Raw genomic sequence first — 16,305 nt, forward strand, 5'->3', positions numbered from 1 at the left:
GCACCAGCTATGTGACTGCATCCAAATCAGCTTCTTGTACAGAAGTCCTGCTATGTAGTAAACGAAGGGTAATGACAGTTGGTCCAAAGTAGAGCCAGAGAAGCTGATTCAGGCAGAATTTCTGGCAGTGAATGGAATAGGTGGTGCAGTCAGTTTGGTAGGTTGGAGCCATATTCTGCGTTAAATGGAAAGCTGAAGTCTAAGCATGAATTTAAGAACAGTGAATACAACCTTTGTTCCTTTTTGTCTCCAGCATTTCTCAAAACAGCTTTACCAGTTGAAGATTGGAGTCACTATTTCAATTCCCCTTTTGGGAGACTGAAACACAGAAACCCGGTCAAGGTCAGAGAGGCCATGTTAGACGCATGACTTCTATCCAGATCTGCCGTTGAGCACTAGTAAAAAATTTTATGTGAAGTTTGGGTTTCGTAATCTGCATCACCTGCTTGTTGGTTCCTGGATTGATTGGTAAGATTTTGATGGCAGTGAGAATTCTCATGTCTGGGATCTCTGTACCTGTACAGAAACGCCATACTCCAATCATAGTGAGTAGGACTTGTACTCGTGCCCCCTTTGAGCAGAGAGACAATTTGTAGCACTGTTGCCTCTCTTGCTTTTGTAAATTATTTTTTCTTCAGCATGACCTGAAGCCAAGCGTGTGCTCTACAAAATTAAACACAAGCAACAGCTCTCTTCCCTCCTTTCCCAGTTTTGTAACTGGAAGGGTTCTGTGATGGTCCAGCCATCAGACTTGATTTGACTTCGGCTGGCACTTCAGGTCATTGTGGTGACTGACGTGATCCCAACCCCATGGCAAACAGGCTCCGTGAAGATTTTGAAAGCTCTGGACTCCTGTTTCTGTACTTGTCCCCCAGCACAACAGCCTCATTGCTCCATGAAGCAAACTGAGAACCAGCGAGCCGCTCTGCCAGAATTTCTGCACAACATTTGTGTTTTTTCCAGTAAAAGCTTTTCAGGTCGCAAAGCTGCTCTGCAACCCATGTTTGGGAGCGTCACCCCAAACGCTGCTTCTGGGAGAATTGCTGAGAATTTTTTCAATTAAGGAAATATTACAGAAATGAAATGCAATGTACTTTATAACCTTAAAGGTCAGCTTCCTTGTGTTTGTTTGTGTGGTTTGTTGTTTTTTTTTTTTTCCCTTCACATCTTTTTTTTAATCTTAATTCCCACCCCAACTCTCTGTCAAGGAAGAAAAATATTTAGAAACTAACGGGACAGATTAGTCCATATGGATTTAGGGTGCTCCTGTACTTGGCTATGGCCATGTTGGTATCTCTTGTGCGGAGTTTAGTGCCAGTGACAAAGGATGGACACGCTGGAAGCTGGGAATAGTCTACTGCCCTTTGAGACTGTTAATCATCTCAGAGCTCCCCTCCTACCACTGCAGAGCCCTCGCCCCCAGGACTGACAGCCAGCATTTTGCAAGTAGTTAGCCACCTAATTCCCATAGATTTGGGGTCTCTTGTAGCACCGATATCATCATCTGTCTGATCTCTGTTGATTCGTGTAGAAGGTAGGGTGCCTATGTGTTGTTAAACCACGGTCCCTTACTCCTGGTGGTCTGGTCTATAAATTCACGGTTGCCATGATTAAAAAAAGAGCGTGTGATTAAGAGAAGCAAACAAGAAATGCAATCTTTCCCCTGTCAGAAACCTTTGCTAAATTGCTTCTCCCCTCAAGCAAAGAAGTAATCAAGTATTGGCCAGAACTTATTCTTGTCTATCTTGATAATGTGTGGATTTATTTTTTTTTTTTACTGTCTGGTGCATCTCACCTCCCTCTCTCCCATTGCATGAGAGAGAGAAGGAGCCCCACGTGCTGAGTCAGCGGGCAGGTAGGTCACTGCCAGAAACAGCAGCCATGTAGTGTTCTCACTACTACAGTTTGTGGGTGAAGAGGACAGAGGGAACATCCTTGCTACATAGGAGTAGACAGAATAGTCTGCCAAAAATAATCCACTGAATGCCACTAGAAGATGAGATCTTTCCCATGTCTAGTCCATGGAGTCCTAAAGTGATGGGGTTTTGAATGGGCTTTTTAGAATAATTTTGTGTCATTCACTTACTTATAATCTTTGCTTTACTGTATTAGTCGGAGTGCTGAGTTTCAGTTCTGGTTGCATTGGCAGACCCGTAACAGCTCCCGTGTATGGTTTGTAGGGAGTCCAGCAAGAAAGGAAGAGAACATGGCTCAGAAACAGAAAATTATTAACCCAGAGTTGACCTACACCAACAGGAAAGTGTAGTGTCTCAAGTCTGTCTGCCAAGCAGTATTCTTAATAAAAGTGTAAGTCTTCTAAGATGGTGTTTGCTTGAAAGGAAGGGTCTGTGGATTTGGAAGTGTAATGATTATTTTCCGTGGAGCTGCTCTGCAAACACGGGCTGGTTGGAACACAGGGCTGGACGCCTCTGGGATTTCTGTTATATTTGTTCACTCGGATAAAGCTTCTGAGCTTCAGGGAAGGATCTCCGTAGGTTCTGTCACACTGCTTGTCTATACAGCTGCCTGTCGAAGGTCAAGGTGCTTGAAGCGCTCACAGGAGCTGATTTTAGGTGCAGGATGCTGGATTCCCTGTGTGCTTTGTAGCCTGGTGAAGACGGGACTGGAGAGTGGACCAGATGCTTCCCCATCCCTTCCCTCTTCCCTGCTGAGGTCTGGTGGTGTAGGAAAGCAAGTGCCAGGACAGCTGGTTGCTGAGCCCTTAGCTCAAGCATATACTGCACCATGTGGGCTCTACTAAATCAGTGTCTTAGAGCAGTTTGAAAAATTACTTGGATGCGGTTAAGTTTGTTGAGTCAAGGCATAGAAAACAATTTTAGAGAAGATCAATTATGTCTGTTTCTTTATAAAAAGAACTTAAATGTGCATGCCAATACACTGAACCACTGCTGCGAATCAGTATAGTAAAGACAGGACTTGATGCTTGTGCTGTGTGTGTGTTTTTGTTTAAGAGGGTGCAGTTGTAAGATAAAGTCCTAATGTACAGAAATACGAAAAAGTAGGAGACTTCCATTACAAAAACTCCATAGTTATTGTTCTGTAATAGCACAGATCAATCACTTTTTTCTATTGAGCGCTGTTCTATAATAACCTGCTTTACTTTCTTTGGGCAGCTTTTGCTTCCTTCCCTTTCATGTTAAATGAAAATTTGTATTTCCGTACCTTGAAGATGGCATGCAGGTAATAACTATGTTGTTGATCTCCACATAATCAAGAACTTCTGGGAAGGACCATAACATCTAAACCGGTTCCTTTTCTCCTATAAGTTTGCTCTGATGCTCGGAGTGGAGGAGGTGGCATTGATTTGCAAGCTGTTGATTGCTTGATTGTTGTGGCTTCAAAGCCTGTTTCTTTATTCTTTTTATGGTTGCATAGATTAATGTGAAGTGGCTCACTAGGAAAGGTGCTTTGATGACAGAGAGATGCCCAAGAATTGTTCACTACGTGCCTGGAACGTGTTTACCTGAAAAGTTTGCAGTCACGGAGAGGTTTATGAAGTTGTCCTGTGCTAACACCAGGGGTAGGAGGGGCAGAAAGCAAAGAGGGAAGGTTTGCCTATGGTACACACGGGTTTTGGGTGCTTGACGTTTCTATTGAGACCAAATTAATGTTTCTTGGATGTTTTGGAAAGGGGTTTACTTATTAGCCAAGCATCTTTGTGTCTGAAAAGTTTGTGTCTGATAGGTGTCATGGTTTAACCCCAGCCAGCAACTAAGGCCCTGTTCACTCCCCTGTGGTAGGGCTGGGGAGAGATTTGGAAGAGTAAAAGCGAGAAAACTCTTGGGTTGAGATAAACACAGTTTAATAGGGAAAGCAAAAGCCATGTGCCCAAGCAAAGGACACCAAGGGATTGATTCCCCCCGTCCCATGGGCAGGCAGGGGCTCAGCCATCCCCGGGCCAGCCGGGCTCTGTCCCTGGAACGGTGACTTGGGCAGATAAAAGCCATCACTCCCAACGTCCCCCCCTTCCCCCTCCTCCTTCCCCCAGCTCCCTGTGCTGAGCAGGACGCCGTACGGTCTGGGATGTCCCTGGGGGCACTTGGGGGCAGCTCTCCTGGCTGTCCCCCCCCCCCCCCCAGCTCCTCGTGCACCCCCAGCCCCTCGCTGGTGGGGTGGGGTGAGGAGCTGGAAAGGCCTCGGCTCTGTGAGAGCGCTGCTCAGCAGTCACAAAAACATCCCTGAATTATCAACACTGTTTCCAGCACAAATCCAAAACACAGGGCTGTGCTAGCCACTGTGAAGAAAATCAGATCCACCCCAGCCCAAACCAGCACAATAACATTTAAAGTGTTTTGGGACTGAGGATGCACAAACCCAGGCTGGGCCCTCGAGGGGTGGCTGGAGAGCAGCCCCAAGGAGAGGGACTGGGGGGGTTGGTGGGGGGAAAACTGCCCGTGAGCCAGCCCCGTGCGCTCGCAGCCCAGAACCCACCCGTGCCCTGGGCTGCAGCCAGAGCAGGGGGGGCAGCAGGGCCAGGGAGGGGATTCTCCCCCTCTGCTCCGCTCTGGGGAGACCCCCCTGCAGTGCTGGGGCCAGCTCGGGGGCCCCCAACAGCAGAAGGACCCGGAGCTGCTCGAGCGGGGCCAGAGGAGGCCACGGAGATGCTGGGGGGGCTGGAGCAGCTCCCCTGGGGGGCCGGGCTGAGAGAGTTGGGGGGGTTCAGCCTGGAGAAGAGAAGGCTCCGGGGAGCCCTTCGAGCGGCCTCCCAGGGCTTAAAGGGGGGACAGGGGAGGTGGGGGGGGGGACTCTGGATCAGGGGGTGGGGGTAGGATGAGGGGTGATGGGTTTAAACTGGCAGAGGGCAGATTTAGGTGAGCTCTAAGGCAGAAATTGTTCCCTGTGGGGGGGGTGAGGCGCTGGCCCAGGGTGCCCAGAGCAGCTGTGGCTGCCCCCTCCCTGGAAGGGTTCAAGGCCAGGTTGGACGGGGCTGGGAGCCCCCTGGGCTGGGGGAAGGGGGCCCTGCCTGGGGCAGGGGGGTGGGACTGGATGAGCTTTAAGGACCCTTCCAACCCAAACCATTCTGTGATTCTGTGATGAAATGCATTAAGACAGCCACAGCTTTGAAACTTAGATAACGTGTTATAACGCACTGAAGTGACACTGTAAGAAATATAATCTTTTCAAAGTATTCCTATTAGAGCCAGAGCTTTCCTTACATTGTTAAAAAATACTATTTACTATTATTTTAAAAGGTGCGAGAAGCTTCTTAAAACATGCTGAGCTGCCTCCTCTCTGATGTCTTTGCGTCGTTCAAAGAATCAAGAGGAGCAGTAGTGTCTGGGTCCTCTTTAAACATGATGTTGAAGAGTAAAAACTTTGATACAAATCTTGGATCTTTATGGAGAAAATAGTTTCAATTAAACAAAAACAAACCAAAACAAAATACCTTAGGAAGAGGAAATATAAGCACTTTTACTGTCTCTTGTTTTTGTGGGTTGGTTGGTGTGGGTTTTTTTGTTTTTGTTTTTTAATTTAGCGGTAGAGAAGTTATCTTGATGAATGAGGAAATTTCAGCATTAAGTTTGTGTGATGTTTTTTTACAAATTAGGATCAAGCTTTTCCTGTAGTCTTCTGGCAGTCCCCAGTTACAGAAGGTAACCAGAATTACATTAATTGCAAAATTATGGATCATGAAGCTCCTTGCAGTATGTTTCAGGTTTTTGTCTTTAAGTGAGGAGCCATGATTTGTACGATGGGGTGTATCAAACTTAAGATTTGCCTTCTATACTGTTTCAGTACACAAAATTGGTATAGCAATACCAAGAGGTTTAATTCATTTGCAAAGCAGCCTGAGGTGCTTTCTGAAGAAAGCTAATCCTTACCATTTCTATCACGTGCTTCAGTGTGCTTTCCATATGAAGTAAATTAACATAGTCCAGATATACCTCAAAGTGTGGTGGCCAACTTTGAACTTGAGTTACTTCATGGCAGAAAAACTCTATTTTTTCTGGGAAGAGCCATTATGGGACAGAAAATCTTACCATCATTCTTCTGAGACCTACTTTGTATGTAGATAATAGTACATTAGCAGTAAACCTAGGATATCCATGATTAATATTTAAATTTTTAAAATACTAAGCAGAATGGAAAACTTGAAGTACTCTTAATGTTTGTGCAGACTTTAAATGCATGCAGAGATTCTATCTTTCTTGGTAATCTAATGCTTTTTCATATTGAAGCATGACATTTTAGGCTCCATTTCAGAAACATTCAGCTGCGTTACTAATGGACCTGTCTCTGACTCCCACTTGCAGCGATATTCAGGTGGGCACACTTCATTGCTAGCACAGCGTGAGGATATCATTAACTGTATGACAAATTTCACTTCACCTCAAAGTTTTTCTTCTTTTTTTCATTTTTTTTTTTTTTTGTCTCATAATTTATTACTAGAGAGATTAAATCAGCAAGCTGGTGCTCTTAAAAAGGAACTGCTACAACAGTAGTACTTTCTGACAGCTGGGCAAGTTTGGGGTTTTTTCCTGCTGCCTATGAAATGTGGCTTATTATAGTTTATTGCCTTACACTAAAAAAAAAAAAAAAAAGACCCAAAGAAACATTCCCCCCACCCCAGAAAAAAAACAAAAAACAAAAAAAAAAAAAAACCCACCACCAACAAAAAAAAATACAGACCCTGTAACCTAAATAAAATATTTCCATAGCGTGGCATTGCTGAAGCAATGATGTATATTCAGCCCAGATGGTTACTGGGGCACTCTGTACATCGTAATGTTGTACATCAGTGAGCACGGTTGGTTAGGCCTATAGTCAGTGCTTATAGTGAGCTGTCATGGCAATAAAGTTGAGCAGTTAGGTACAGTTGAAGATCTTCAGTGCTCACTGGGAATTAGGCTTTACAGCTCCTTTTCCCTAATGAGGCAGATAGTTTTCTTCTCATGGAGTCTGCTCGTGTGGCCCGTGGTCGGGACATACGTGCTTAGTTGTTGTTCAAGAAACTATGCAAACTGCCTCTGATAATCATCTTGTTAAGGAGACAAAAAAAAAAAAAAAACACTAACAAATAAACAAAAAAAAAAACAAAAACAAACAAAAAAAAACAATGGGCATGCTTTTCAGTCTTCCTTCATCTGCTACATGTTTTCTGTGGAGCTGCCAGATTCTTTGGATGAATGATGGTTCACCTCCCTGCAAGAGATGCTCTTGGTAGGAATTAATAAGGGTGAAGGGATATTCATGGTGAATTTTTATAGAGATGCCTGTTGGCTCTCGGGCACAGGGCATGGCCTGCAGTGGAGGTATGTATCGTGTTGGCTGGTCAATGTAAATGCACGTTTTGGACCTTGATGTGGTCAGGGAGAGTCCCCACTAGAGATTTGCACTCAAATATACAGGCAAAGGCATCAGGAACTCGATCTCACTCCAGCTCAGGCTTTTCTCTAGTGGCTATCCTAAGAAGACTTTGGTGTTGTAAACTGCAGTAAATGGCAGCATCTGTCCGCGCTGTGGCCGTGCACGACTGGAGCTGTGCTGCTGTTCGGGCTACAACAATTTAATTCAGGGTCCGTAGAGGTACGATGGCAGCGTCGCGAGACGTCAAGATAAGAGGTGCAAGCACAGGCTGCTTGGCATTACCAAGAGCTGTTGCAATGCTGAATTGTTGTTGGTATGTACAAGACACCATCAGGAATAAGATTTACATCTCAGTTTATTTTTCAAGGTAAAATATTTAAATACAAACAAAATTACTTTTCCCTGTAGCTTACACCTACATGCAGAGCATTCATTATTATTAATTGAAAGCTGAGCGGAGAAGTGTAAAAGCATATTTTTCTGTCAGTGACGGTGTTCTGTCCCTGTTCTTCTCAAATCTTGCATAATATGGCCAAGTAGGTAAGACAGGTTGTTTTATTCCTTGCTATGGAGTTCATCCCAGTCAATAATATTGATTAGTGCAGGGTGACTTGATGTAACAAGAATAACACTCCTTTCTTAATTTGAGCCTGTATTTCCTAGTTCATGCCTCACTAGTTCATGCTTGGATGAATTCTTCAATAAGTCAGTTAAGACACGGACCCCACTGGAAATTGCAGGGTTTGACATTAATAGGGGAAATGAATAATTTTCTTTTCCTAGAAGTTGCGCCACTTTTCCACGATTAAACTGTCACATTGTGCAAGTTAACTTTTAAAAATGCAAAATGAAATTCCTGAACTTTTTTTTTTTAAGACCTACCTCTTTATAATGACAATCAGTAAAATTTTATAAACTCTGTTCTGAGTTGCTGCTTTGTGCTTCGTGAGTCCTTTTGTTAGTGTAGGATTTATCAAGAAGCTTCATGTCCTAACCCTGCATTTGAGGAGCTGAGTCAGCTTGTGCAAATATTTCGACTGCAAATATCCAGAGAATGAACGCGTGCATTTCCCGCTCCACAGGGAATTTAATATTGTCCCTTTTACTGGGGCACCGAAACAGCATCTTTAAATCTACACCAGCGCTGTGAATTTTTGTACAAATCACTCCAGACCTGGGGGGGCTGTTTGGGGCATGGATGAACTTGTGCCAGTTACCTGCTTGGACCTTGGACGTTGCTGTGAGGTTGCTAACAGGAAGGTCAATTAAATCAAGTCGTCAAAGAGCTTTTTTGGTGTGTATTAGTTGCAGGCGATGGCCTTAAAGCATATAAACTTCACTTTGAAAAGAAGATTGGAGTCACTCATCAGTTGTGTTCCTCTTCTTACATTTTCCAATTTGGAGACATTCATCTCCTTGCTTTGAGGCAGACAGATGTCAGGGTCAAAAAATTCAATGATCGGCTGGTGGTGTTTTGATTTCAAGTACTTTGTCATTTTCCTGCCTATAACGCTATCATAATAATGTGATTAGGTACTGTATTTATTATTATTCAATCATTAAGGAGAGTTCATATGCAGAATGAAAAGGACTTGATAATATTTGGTATATAGACTTTGCCTGAGTTTATATTTTGAATTATTTAAGGTTCTTAGCCAAAAAAACTTACTTGATAGGGCTACTTACCAGATGATACCAGCAAGATGATGGTCTGTGCTTCATGACAAGGGGGCATGACCAAAATACGAGGGATTAGGTGCTGAATTGCTGCTGATTTCAGAATGAGATTTTTTTTCTGATGCTCTCATTTGCTTACGTGTGGGGCATCTGGCTTGTTCTCCTTAAAATGTTTTCTTCTGGAAGGGTAAGAAGTGGACTTGTTGCTGTCAGGAAGTGCGAGAGTTTCAGGAAACAGAGATTTGCTCTCCTCTCTTTTTTCTCTCTCAGTATGCTAATTTACGGTGTTTTGGTGGTAGGAGCTGCCTGTGGAAGTGACTTGGGTTTGGGTGTAGTGACACGCAAGTGGGTGTTTTCATGTCCCTCGAAGTCCTGCAGTCTGGGCCTGAGGTGTATAAACTTTGCTCTCTGAGCTTGTTTTTTTACTACCGAGGAGTGTGCCAAACTCAACAAGTTTATTTTTCCCGTAGTTGAGAGCCTGTTTGTAGGCAACTGGAACTTGAGCAAATGAGACTTCTGCTCGGGAATTACAGGACTCTGCGCGAGACATGGGACTCTTGAGAGACCCAGTAGTGTTAAATGTAATAAATAAGTTAAAATGTCATGTCACTCACAATCGAAACCAAGCTACCTTCTAAGGGATTAAATGGTGGCATCATCATTCAGAGGTGTAGGAGCCTTCCACACAGGGATATGGAAGCAACAAAATTCAGTGAAGGTGCTGCTTTTAAAACCCTTTCCAAGCATTGTGTGCTTCAAAATACACCTTAGCCACATGGACAAGACTTCAGGTGTTTCTTACACAAGACAAAGGCCCTTGTGCTTTTGAGAAAGGACGATCTGTGTGCGAGCTGTGTGCTTGGTTTTGGCCTGTTCCAGTAGCTGCTAAAGTCACTGAAACTTCAGACTGGAGGTCCCCATCTGTCAGTGAGGTGACCCTTTGAAGAACTGTGAGGCTCAAGTCTCTTAACGGTATCTGGGCATCAGAAATCTGTGTGATGGGCATCAGGTTAGCACCTCCAGTCTGGTATGCTGGACTTCAGTCCAACTGATAAATTCCTCCAGCGTGGCTGGGAAACTTCTGCAGTTGAAGCTGGGTCCTGTGCTGCAGGAGACCTGCACTTACCAGTCTTTCAGCAATACTGTTGCTAACTATGGAAAGAGGAGCCTGAAGTAATGTATAAATACTATCTGTATTGTTTCTGTTGTGTTAAGAGCCCTTCTGAGCAGAAAGAGGATAGAAAGGGCGTATCTTCATGTTGATTATAGATCTTTCACCAGGAATGAAACATTTACAGACAGACCTAAATGTTTAATTATCGCTTACTACCTAAAAATCAAGAGATGTTCAGATCTGTTAGACAGCTTGTTTCATGTTATTTTCCAGGAGGACCAGATGATAACTTAATTGAAGGTGGCGGATCCAAGTTTGTCTGCAAACCAGGAGCCAGGAATATTACCATCATCTTTCATCCTCTCCTCAGGTAAAACCTTCTACATATTTTTACAGGTGCAAAGAATTAGAAGAAGTAGAATTAACCTTCTTTCTTTATGGGTGCATTGCCACTTCGAAGATAACAGCAAGCCCACTGCTGTGGGATGTTAAGTTGTTGATGTGCGCATATGTAAAAAGTAATTGCTAGTTGAGCTTGTTGCCAATGCTCTTTAATCGTTTTCAAAGTTAACTGGCATACCAAGTGGGTTTGCTTGCCTGGGTGACCCCATTTTGTTGAACAGTATCATGTATTATGGACCCAAGCTGGGAAAAGTTTAGTTGCAGCCTGTCACAAATTGTTTATCACTGACTGTCCATTGTGCTTATTAAAAAGTCAGAAGGATACTTTATGAACTGCAAGGTAAGTTCATTCTTTGGTAAAACAAATATGGTCCATGGACTGCAACTTAAATGTCTGATCTAAAGTGCCGTGCCAATTGCTAAAATCTTTACAGCTCATCACAAACTGCTGGAACTTTAAGACAGAGCAAGTCTATAATAAGCTTTTCCTCACCAAGTCGTTCACCTCTGATGCTGTAATTTTGCTCTTTTTACTTTGCAATCTAACAGTTCACGTTCTTAGTTTTGCTGGAATTAAGTAATACAATGTTTTTCTCGGTTCATGTCAATCTTCCACCTCTGCTTTTTCCTTGTAGGGTTTTCCTTTATTGTTGGACATGTCCTTCCCCATTCAGTGCCAGCACCTTTTAGAGAGCAGTCCCCTCCTTGGCGCTGTTTTTACTACTCACTGTCATGAGGCACCAGGGTGTGTCTCGCCAACGCTAAAAACAAGTAATAATAAAATAGTCATGAGGAGTAATTGGAATCTGATCCCCAGGTGAAGGAATATCCTGACTGACGTCTCGGTAGCTGAGAACTGTGGTCATTTGTGACTTCTCAGGACTTGAAAATGCGAATGGAAAGTGCTTAAATTCCTCCAAATTTAGAGTTCTGATGTCATGACACTAGATACTGGAATAATCTCGAGAACAGCACCTGTTGTGAGGAAATACTAAAATTTATGATGATGTTTAAAATCTTTCTTTGAAAAAAGGGCTGCGTACATTGTCTGCTCTTGGTTGATTGCTAGATGCCCATAATGAAGTGGATGCTTTCATATGCGAATTGCGTTTCAAACTCTGTCTCTTTTAAACAAAAGTAATGTGCTAAAAAATAAGTTTGCTGCAGCATAATTTATAGTTTTCAACCACTTTCTTATGAGAAGAGATGGACAATGGCCAAGATGCAATATACTACTCAAGATATGACCACTATGGTATGGACTTCAATCTCTTAATTTTAATGACTTTACAGGCTTCTTTCAAGCACGGGGCGGGGTGGTGATGCTCTTCTTTTTATTGATGAGGTACTTCACTTTGATGTAGAAACTGGTGAAAATACTTCTTTCTTTCTATTTGTCTTCCTGCCTAATTTTTCCCCCTTTTTTTGCCATCCGAGTCAAATATGAGTGCTCTGCTTTAAATAGCACTTCTCGCAAACACTTCACTTTCATTACCAGCTTGCAAGACAGGCAGTAGAAATAATTTGCCTCATGAAAAATAATTGCATCAAGATTAAGGTATCTGCGTACAATATATTTTTCATGCCAACCATCTGCAACATCTTAACTTCCTTACATTGAGTAGTTCATCAGTAACTGCATGAAAAGAAGGAAAATACTCTGTGACCCAGCTTACCCTTCCCTCGCTGCAAAACGGGGTGAATTCGGGTGTAGGTGAAGACAGTACAAACTTTTTACATGTGATTTTACTTACTTTAATGATTCATCAACGTAAATGCGTGAGTCCTTAGATTTAACTCATGATCCTCAGCTTTGGTGTGTGCGCGATGCGTGGGATGCCGTGTGTCTGGGATGACCATAGGACTGGATTTCTTGTGCGGATAACAGTTCCTTACAGGGGATTATGTTGCTGGTGGGAGCCGATAGCAACGACCTGTCCTACCAGCGAACTGGCTTCACCCCTTGGCTCCTGATAAAATTGGTTATGCGATGTTGGCTGTAGCTGTAAAATGCTCAATATGGTAGATTTGTTAAAATATTGACGTTTGCAATAATTTCTAGCCCGTCATCATATATGTGCGTTCCTTGTTGGTTAGATCTTTGTTGCCCTTTTCTAGATGTTATTGTATTAAGTGTCAAGCTTTCGAGGAGATAATTGCTGCAGAGGTGTGAAGTTTTCACCTGCTTTATTATCCATTTGTTGTCGAGGTTCTTTATGGCCTACCTCGATCATCTTTCATCGATGCCGCTTGTACAGGCTTAAAATGAATCTGTTTTAAATTCAAAATGATCGATGTTTTATTTAGAAGTGTTTTTTTCTTTTATTTTTTTTTTTTATCAAGTTCACTTAAATATGTTGACAGAGAAGTTTTAGCACTGTATGGGCTAGCTGATTTTATTAGGAAACTGAGTGCTTCTAAAAGTATTAAGCTAACTGAATCACTGAGAAACCAGGCACTGGCATGCTGATTTAAAACCTGAGCATCACATTAAGTGGTGGCTTTAAAATGTAATTCAGCACAGTCGTGTTAGGTGGAGAGTTGTAACCAGAGCATTCATATTCATCAGTCTGAATTTCTCCTTTTTTTTTGTATTACTGATATGAAAAGTGTCATTATCTATCACATCAGAGAGTTGCACAATCACAGCGTTAAGTTTACTGGTTATTTTTTTGGAGCCTTTTTTATTCACAAGCTGAGATTGAGCTTAGCTCCAGATCCTTTTGAAGGACACGGAGTCAGCAGACTTTCAGGGGGCTATAAATTAACCCCCGTATCTCCAGTAATGAAAGTATGTTTAGAGAAACTCTGAACTTTACAATGATGGAGAGTGTGAGGGCAAATACACACGAAAGGTTTTCGAAGTCTTCCTTCCCTCAGATTCATTTAGAGCTACGAGCCAGGGTTGGGAAGCGAGATGTTATGTCGTTTGGGATTGTGGGTCCCTAATTTCCACTAGGACAATTGCGATGCACCAAGCCCCAGATTAATTACCAGGATTTAATGACACCACCACACACGTAATAAATGAACAGTGAATTTTTGGAAGACAAGTGGGTATTCTAGCGGAGATGATTCCTGGGAATAGATTTTACTAACTACATATAAAAACTAATTCCACTTACAAATTGAAGAGGACTGCACATCTGATTTTCCTTAATTACATATTGCGGGAGGTGTCGAAGTATAAAAGTTGCTAAAATATTCCAGTTGCTTTCTTCATCCTTCGCTGCTAACCAGCATCTGCTTGGATCGTGAAAGCTCTGGTGTCACTGGTCTGTGGACTAACATCTCCCGTTGGAGGAAGGAAACGTGCGGGACCAATACTGAAGCCCTTACGTTGTGGAATATTGAACAGCCTGAGTGATGTCTGTTGTAACATTTGTTTGGTGGGGATTTTTTTTATTTTTTTTTATTTTTTTTTAATGTTTATTTGTTTCAGCTGGCATTTGAAAGGCACTTGGCTCTTCGGGGTAATAATCATTCTACATATGCTTTATAGAGTATGTTTATTATCAGACAATTGAAGAACAGATGTCTGCAGTCTTGAGGCTTAAGGGGGAGGGACAGGAGGGACAGGCGATGGAGGGGATGATGGCGTTTGGAATCGTGAAAGCACCGCTGATGCTAACTCAGTTGAACGTTGTTTGGATATTGGGTATTAAAGCCGTGAGGGCATCCATTTATTAATATCAGCCACACTTCATTAAGGTCAAGGAACAATTAATAGGGTTGTAGGGTGGAAGAGAAAGCAAAGTGTTCATTGATTTGGAAGCAGCGGTCGCTTCTGAGCAAGATTGTGTCCTCGGGAAGGATTGGACTAGAGAGGCGAAATGGACTTGGCACCCTCTGCCCTTCTGGGCAGTGTCTGTCTTGGGGGATCTCCCCCTTGCCAGGCGGGAAGAACTGCACCGTGCCACTGATGATCTTATCCCTGCCCTTGGTTGCAAAGTCTGGAGAGTAAGAAAATGAAAAGCAAAGTGTTGATTTATTAGACTACAAAAAAAAAAAAAAAGGGGGGGGGGGGGGGACAAGGGGGAAGAAGGAAAGACAGAATTACTGATTTGACTGTGTAGATGTTGTTTGAGATGCAAAAGCTAAAGTTTAAAGCTCTGGTGTGTGCGTGGTCCAAGGCACTGCAAAATATGCTCAATCTTGGTATTTCAGATTGATCAGAGTGGGGGGGAAAGGAGCGGAGAATAATTTGACATTTTAATTTAACAGTTAAATGATTATGCTCATTTATACTGGTCTCCATCATTTAAAGCGGTAGCTTTTTCCTTGATAGCATTTTTGGAGTTTCCTGTTTCTTCCAGTTATGTTAACGCTAATAAAAGAGTGATTGCTCTTTTAATAAATAAAGTAAATGCTTTAGGGAATAATCAAGGAGGATAGTAATTTACTTTTGCTGCCTGTTGATATCAGCATGTTCCTCACCAACTGGTGGCAATCAGCTCTGAACTGCTGAAGGTCAAATTGCAGACTCCACCGGTGATCTGTCCTTGGGAGGGAGGTGCACAACATCCAGAATATGTACATACACACAGGCACATGTGTATTAGCAGTGATTTTTTAGCTTTCCCTGCTTTGGGAATAGTCGTGTCAAGCTTCTGTTTAATTCAGGATATGTCAAGGTAAAAGGTACTGTATGTAGAATTTAAATCCTCTGTTTGTTTTGCAAATGTTGGGAGGGGATGGCAAGTTCGTCATCGGTTCCTATGGGGCATTTAAGTCTTTTAGTCTTGGTGAGCATCAACTACTGGTGCAGCTGAGCAGTGTTCATCACCACGTAACTGTGACTGATGCAAAACTGTGTATGTAACTAAGAACCTCTGTGTGTCTCGCTGATAATCCCTTTTATTAGTATATTTGTACAGCTATAATAATAAACAACTCATTTGATTTTAAAGTATCCTGTAATATCTTGTAGTTGCGCGCTAGAAAATGACTGATAATATGGGGAATGTGTTATTTGGGAAGCAAAAGGAGTGTGAAAATTAGATGAGTTTGTTAGTTACAGTTAGTATGTTTAGACTACATTAAATGATACCAAACGTGTTAAGAAAAATATGTGGTATTTTATCAGTCCAAGGGGTATATATTATTATTAAAGTAGATGAAAAATGTCAAATAATCCCAGGGCACAGATAGTGCTAAATAATGAGAGCTGATGTTTCTAGCTTTCTGGAATCAAACCTAGAATACTTGATTTTAGAGAAATCAATAAAACTGACTTGAGCTGGGAGAGGGAACTTACACTATTGACTGCTTAAAGTTTGTATTTCAGATTGAATAATATTCAGAGGATAAGGGGATAAGGAGAAAAAAAAAAAGTCTGAGATGCTGTTAAGTAGACAGGAAAAATTTAGTCATGAACTTTTAAAGTCAGTGACCCCTTAAAAATATAACCATCCAGATTCTATGAATACTGGGGTTTAAGTCTTACATTCAGACCTATCCCTTATCTTCAAAGAGGAGGAAGAAATATCACTTCGTTAATTGAAATCTTGCTTTTGCAAGGTAAGCCATATCTGCCCCGTAGAGAGGAGGATGCGGGGGCAGGGAGGTGGTGCCCCTCCGCAGGCTCGGCGAGACAAATGGGGCTCAAACCCGGAGATCTCGGCTCCCGCCTCTCGTTACGGTCCCGGGAGTCACCGCGATGCTTAATGTTCCCATCTTTATTTTGGAATCGTTAATACGCAGCCTTGAGTGTGACAGATGCTCGATGCAACTTTTCATACACTCGCTGTTTACTTCAATTGACCTGAATCGAAATCTTAAGG

At 42.5% G+C, this 16,305-nt stretch overlaps 1 protein-coding gene across 1 annotated transcript in view; it reads left to right on the plus strand.

The window, feature by feature from the left end:
- The window catches only part of EXOC4 (exocyst complex component 4), a 410,569-nt gene that overhangs the window by 182,527 nt on the left and 211,737 nt on the right, over positions 1-16,305 (plus strand). The window contains exon 10 of the mRNA XM_042793039.1: positions 10,394-10,490. Within this exon, the coding sequence (XP_042648973.1) occupies positions 10,394-10,490 (97 nt within the window). The remainder of the gene's footprint in view (positions 1-10,393; positions 10,491-16,305) is intronic.

The sequence above is a fragment of the Tyto alba genome, unplaced genomic scaffold (genome assembly GCF_018691265.1).
Source record: "Tyto alba isolate M040663 unplaced genomic scaffold, T.alba_DEE_v4.0 Super-Scaffold_2, whole genome shotgun sequence".
NCBI classification, from domain to species: Eukaryota; Metazoa; Chordata; class Aves; order Strigiformes; family Tytonidae; genus Tyto; species Tyto alba.